The 5883-nt window shown below is 61.4% G+C and overlaps 1 protein-coding gene across 6 annotated transcripts in view; it reads left to right on the top strand.

Annotated features, from left to right (window-relative positions):
* LOC111139019 (family with sequence similarity 189 member B) overlaps positions 1-5422 on the top strand; it is a 6263-nt gene extending 841 nt beyond the window's left edge. The window contains exons 2-12 of one of the 6 annotated variants that reach the window (XR_002640069.1): positions 182-238; positions 426-536; positions 633-752; positions 915-1054; positions 1534-1706; positions 1848-1947; positions 2309-2357; positions 2495-3067; positions 3624-3692; positions 3785-4038; positions 4130-4299. Coding sequence is in view for 4 of the 6 variants with exons in the window: in XM_022491108.1 (XP_022346816.1) it covers positions 182-238; positions 426-536; positions 633-752; positions 915-1022; positions 1534-1706; positions 1848-1947; positions 2288-2357; positions 2495-3067; positions 3624-3692; positions 3785-4038; positions 4130-4303 (1809 nt within the window). In the remaining 2 variants the exon portion in view is untranslated. Of the gene's footprint in view, positions 1-181; positions 239-425; positions 537-632; positions 753-914; positions 1055-1530; positions 1707-1847; positions 1948-2287; positions 2358-2494; positions 3068-3623; positions 3693-3784; positions 4039-4129 lie in introns of all 6 variants that reach the window. The other 5 variants (XR_002640068.1, XM_022491109.1, XM_022491108.1 and 2 more) reach the window with 5 other exon arrangements.
* The last annotated feature ends 461 nt before the right edge of the window (positions 5423-5883 follow it).

Below are 5883 nucleotides of genomic sequence, written 5' to 3'. Positions count from 1 at the left end.
GGGGGGGGGGGGCAGGTTCCTGGGGCCCCTGCGATACACACTAGCAGCTGATGCAAATGCTGGCCTCTCCTCCCTCTTCTGGGTGGCTGTTTTCTTACAGGGCTGGGCACACCCTGTGGTGAGGGGCTCACTCATGTGCCTCCCCCTTGCCAGGCTGAGCCTGTGCCCACTCTGTCCCCAGCTGGCGTTCTCCGGGGTGGTTGGCGTTGTGTCTTGGAAGCGGCCATTCACTTTAGTGGTAGGTGTTAGAGTCTGGTGCCCCCCGGGAGGCAGGTGCCCAGCTCCAGCATATGCCCCCAAGAAGGGAGGGAACTGGCCATGCAGTTCATGCCAGCCAGGCATAACTGTGTGTGAGGGCTGGTCCCATCCTCGGCAGAGGTACCCCCCCAGGGCCCCAGCCCTGAGTGTGCTCCTGCTTCCCCCAGATCTCCTTCTTCTCTCTGCTTTCGGTGCTCTGTGTCATGCTCAGCATGGCCGGCTCTGTTCTCTCCTGTAAGAATGCCCAGCTAGCCCGAGACTTCCAAGACTGCTCCATGGTGAGCCTGAGGAGGGCGGGCCGGAGAGACCTGGTGATGGGAGGTGTGCGGGACCCCTGGGTTTGTCCTGACTTCGCCCTCCCCCCTGCCGCTCAGGAAGGAAAGGTCTGTGTGTGCTGCCCCTCTGTCCCCCTACTCCGGCCCTGTCCAGAGTCAGGGCAGGAGTTGAAAGTCACCCCTAACTCCACCTGTGACGAAGCCCGAGGAGCCCTCAAGGTGAGTGCGCCCTCCCCGATTCAACCATTCTTTTCTCCCCCTGACCCCATCCCTCTGGTTTTCACCTTTGCCTCCCCTTCTGGAGTCCTCACAGGTCCAGAACTTGTGGGACTCACCCCTCCCTAGGCCCCGCTCACACCCTTCCTCCTCTCTCGCTCTCAGAACCTGCTGTTCAGCGTCTGTGGGCTCACCATTTGTGGTGCCATCATCTGTACCCTCTCCGCCATCGTCTGCTGCATCCAGATCTTCTCCCTGGACCTTGTGCACACGGTGAGAGGCGGGCCAGGGTCAAAGCCAAGCAGGTATGATGCGGGGCAGGTGCGTGTGTGTGCTGGGACTGGGCTTGAGGGGACGGCGGCTACTGTGCTGGCTTCTGAACACCGGGGGCCATGGGTCGTTTATTAGGCATGTGTAGGGGGGGTTCGAGGAAGGATGAGGAGGGGAAGGGCAGGGAGTGGGAGAAATCCGTGATGCCAGGCAGCCCAGAGAGCGGACATTAGACAATGGGACTGCAGATCGGGTGGAGTCCAGAAGATCCCAGATAGGGCCAAGGATAGAGGGTTGGTGTTCTAGTAGGGGCAGAGAACAGGTGGCGATTTTGGGGGTAGGTGGGGCCATGAAGTGGAGGACTTTCTAGATGAGTGGGCAGAGGGAGAAGGGGAGCTGGCTGTGGCGTGGGGGGCGGGGGTGGGGGCAGGCCCAGGACAATGTGGCGGCGTCTGGGAGCCTAGAAGCCACATTCCCAGAAACCAGGCCCACTGAGCCGCTCGTGCCCCAGCAGCTGGCCCCCGAGCGCTCAGTCTCAGGCCCCCTGGGGCCCCTGGGCTGTACATCGGCGCCCGCAGCGCCTGTCCTTCACACCACGCTGGACTTGGAGGAATTCATACCGCCAGTGCCCCCTCCGCCCTACTACCCCCCTGAGTATACCTGCAGCTCGGAAACAGATGCGCAGAGGTGAGGCCGGGCGGAGTCCTGCCAGGGGAACTAAGCAAGAGGGTAGGGGCTGCAGCCTGGCTTGCTGGGGGGAGGGGGCAGGGGGAGGTTTGTGTAGTAGGAGTGCTTTTCCAGGCTCTGTCCTCCCTGTCTTCCTACCAGCATCACCTACAATGGCTCCATGGACAGCCCGGTGCCTTTGTACCCTACGGATTGCCCTCCTTCTTATGAGGTCGTCATGGGGCTACGAGGAGACAGCCAGGTGAGAACAGGGCTTGGCGTGGCCTGGGGAGCTGGCGACAGAGCCTGAAAAGCTGAGGGAGCTGCTGTCCCTGGACAAAGAAGACAGTAGTCCTCACGGTGTTTGTGGCACCCGCCATCTGGTTTTCTCTAGAGCCGGGGCGGGGGTGTGGGCACGCAGGAACTATTATTCCTTTCTTCCAGATGTGGAAACTCAGGCCCCCATAACTGACCTGTGCAGGGTGGCAAAGCTGGCCTGAACGCTAGGTCTTCAGAGACCTGTCCTGCACACCGCATGGGGGGTGAGGGGGATGGCCGCACCGGCCGTAGTGCCGGCCCCCTGACCGTCGGGTTTCCTGCAGGCCACTCTGTTTGATCCCCAGCTTCACGACAGCTCCTGCGTCTGCGAGCACGTGGCCTCCATCGTGGATGGTGAGCAAAAACAGGGAGCGGGGGGCAAGGGCTGGGCTGCCTGGGAGGGCAGAGCTGGGTGGGGGGTGCCGGACTCTGAGGTCTCCAGAGGGCTGCGGACAGACGGCCGCCACCGCACGCCCCCCTGCCGTCCACAGTGTCCATGGACAGCGGATCTCTGGTGCTGTCGGCCATCGGGGACCTGCCCGGGGGCTCGAGCCCGTCGGAGGACTCGTGCCTGCTGGAGCTGCAGGGCTCCGTGCGCTCGGTCGACTACGTGCTCTTCCGCTCCATCCAGCGCAGCCGCGCTGGCTACTGCCTCAGCCTGGACTGCGGCCTGCGCGGCCCCTTCGAGGACAGCCCCCTGCCCCGGCGGCCCCCGCGGGCCGCCCGCTCCTACTCCTGCTCGGCCCCCGAGGCCCCGCCCGCGCTGGGAGCCCCCACAGCCGCCCGCAGCTGCCACCGGCTGGAGGGCTGGCCGCCCTGGGTGGGACCCTGCTTCCCGGAGCTGCGGCGGCGGGTCCCCAGGGGAGGCGGCCCAGGAGGCGGCCGGCCCGCTGCAGCCCCTCCCGCCCGCGCCCCTGCTCGCCGCTTCAGCGACAGCTCAGGTTCCCTCACGCCGCCACCACCGCCTGGGCACCGGCCTCCCCATCTGGCTCTCCCGCCGCCCCCGCTGCTGCTGCTGCCGCGGTCCCACAGTGACCCAGGCATCACCACATCCAGCGACACCGGTGAGCATGCCCCACCCCTGCACACACAGCCCCGAGGGTCGGGAGACAGCAGGTGGGGGATTAGAGGGCCAGTGGTGCCCACAGGGCTTAGGACAGGTGGCGGTCCCCAAGGAACAAGAAGGGGTGAGTTCACTCCCACAGGAGACACTTCTGAGCGTTCCCCTTCTAAAACCACACCGTCAGCAGCTAAGCGGCAGAAAGAGGAAGAAGCTTCCACAGCTCCCAGCCGGTCCCCATTACCCACCCTCTCCCAGGCCCCCCACCTGCTCCTTAGGCACAGGAGCAGCCCCTCGGCCCAGGTGCTGGAGTGACTGAGGAATGAGGGGACCCAACAGCATTTCAGCCCTGGCCTCGTGCTCCGTCCAGGGGGCCGGAGTTGGGGGGCACACAGCTGCCATGAGACCGCCTTAGTCCCTGTCTTGCTGGGCTGCGCCATCGGGTTTCCGGCAGACATGGGCAGACGTGACATTTTGGTTGAGGGTGGAGTGTGTGGGGTTGAGTCTCTCCTGGGAGGGCCTGTCGACCCGGCATTTCCACTCCCTCCCTCCCCCCACAGCTGACTTCAGGGACCTTTATACCAAAGTGCTCGAGGAAGAGGCTGCCTCCCTTTCCTCTGCAGATACAGGTCAGGCGTGTGTTTGGCGCCCAGGGGGTGGGGGTTAAGGGAGTGCTGCCTGGCCCTCTGTGCACCTCCCTTCCCACCTTCTCTCTCTCCAGGGCTCTGCTCTGAAGCCTGCCTCTTCCGTCTAGCCCGCTGCCCTTCGCCCAAGCTGCTGCGCGCCCGCTCAGCTGAGAAACGGCGCCCTGTGCCCACCTTTCAAAAGGTCCCCCTGCCCTCCGGCCCTGCACCTGCCCACTCCTTGGGGGACCTTAAGAGCAGCTGGCCAGGCCGAGGCTTGGTCTCTCGTTTCTTCCAGATGTCCAAGAAGGCCCCAGACCCCAGTGGGAATGGGGCCCATGGGTTTAAGCAGGTAGGAGTTAGGGGAGTCTGGGAAGATACCCAGGAAAACCGGGAGCTTTAGGCTAAGCCACACTGATGCCCGGTCCTGTGGCCCCCTCTAGGTGCCCCGGAGCCCATGGGGTCGGCCAGGCCGTGAGAGCCTCCACCTTCGAAGCTGTGGCGACCTGAGCTCTGGCTCTTCACTGCGGCGCCTCCTGTCTGGCCGCCGGCTGGAGCGTGGTCCCCGCCCCCACAGCCTCAGCCTCAATGGGGGCAGCCGGGAGACTGGGCTCTGACCTGGGCTTCCTGACCCTCTGAACACATCCAGGTGAATGCTGGGGGCACAGGCACCAGCTGGTGGGACCAACAACCCCCAGCACCCCACGCGCTGGCTGACACAAAAGAAACCTGCTGAACATCCCCAGAAGTATCCCTTTGCGCCTGCCTCTGGGGGCTCCTGCTGCTTGCCTCTGGCCCTCAGGACTGGGAGAGCGTCTGTCCTGTGCTGCATGGGTATCTGGGTATTCAGGCTGTCTGGGGGAGAGGCCCCTGCTTACAGCATCTGAAGAGGAAAAAAAGTCCTACGCCCCCAGTGTGAGAGCCCTCCGACTGGACAGGGGCACTCTGGCCGGGGCAAAGGCATGTCCCAGTGCTTCTGCATAGGGAGCTGTGTGCCTGTGCAATGGGGTGGTGAGGCGTGAAGAGTCCAAGAAACCTGGGTGGCTCTCAGCTCTGCCACGTCTACCTGCATGGCCTTGGGCAAATTATTTAACCTCAACTGCCTGATCCGTAAAACATCGTGAAGATGAATGTTTGCAAAGCTCTTAATACACTAAATAGGGCTTCGATAAATTTCAGTTTCCCCTTCTCTTCTGCATCAGCCTTTGCCACCATGGGAATTTGCTCTGGCATCTCTCGTAGTTAAGAAAACACTCTCAAGACATTTATTTCCAACTATCTATATCTCTGCTCCTTTTCGGAGCAAAATGTTTTCTCTCTGCCTTTCCTCCTCTTCTCGGAACACTCCCATCAGGCTCCATCCCCATCTCTCCCTAGGCACTACCCTTGAAAAAGCCTTCAGTAACCAAAAAGGTATCAGATCCAACGGCCACTTCTCTGCCTGCGTGTCACTTGACTTCTGAGAAACATTTAAGCCAGATAATCCGCATCTTTTCAAGTTTGCCTTTCCTGTCTTTGAAGACATCCTACCCCTACTTTTCCTCTCTACCCTTTTGGTTTCCTTTGCCAGCTCCCACAACTCAGCTGGATCGTTCAATGCTGGAGAACCCCAGGATTTTCCCCTTGGCCCTCTTCTAGTTTCCGTCTGCAAATGGCACTACCAAAACCTATGGTTTAAATACTATCTGCCATGGGGCGCTTGGGTGGCTCAGTTGTTACGCGTCTGCCTTCTGCTCGGTCATAATCCCAGGGTCCTGGGATTGAGCCCCACATCGGGCTCCCTGCTCGGCGGGGAGTCTGCTTCTACCTCTCCCACTCCCCCTGCTTGTGCTCTCTGTGTGTGTGTCTCTCTGTCAAATAAATAAAATCTTAAAAAAATATATCATCTGCCTGCCCATGTGTAACTCTTCTCCTTGATCCCTCTCCGACCTCCAACTGGACACGTCTGTCTGGATGTCCAGTGAACGCTTCAGACTCACGGCGGCCACAGATGAACCCTGAATCCCACCCCCGGCACCTGTCCCCATCTCAATAAACAGCACCACTATTCACCCAGAGGCACGTTCCAAAAGCTTGGGAATCATCCTGGTTTTATCTTTTCCCTCCTCCAACGCACCCAGTCCTCACCAGCTACCTAGACAGGTTCTAGCCCCCCTCTCCCAGCCTTCCGACTGGTCGCCTTCCTAAACCTCACTTT

The sequence above is a fragment of the Enhydra lutris genome, unplaced genomic scaffold, assembly GCF_002288905.1.
Source record: "Enhydra lutris kenyoni isolate GAN:26980312 unplaced genomic scaffold, ASM228890v2 scaffoldscaffold94, whole genome shotgun sequence".
Classification (NCBI taxonomy): Eukaryota; Metazoa; Chordata; class Mammalia; order Carnivora; family Mustelidae; genus Enhydra; species Enhydra lutris.
This window is presented reverse-complemented; position numbering and strand designations above follow the sequence as displayed.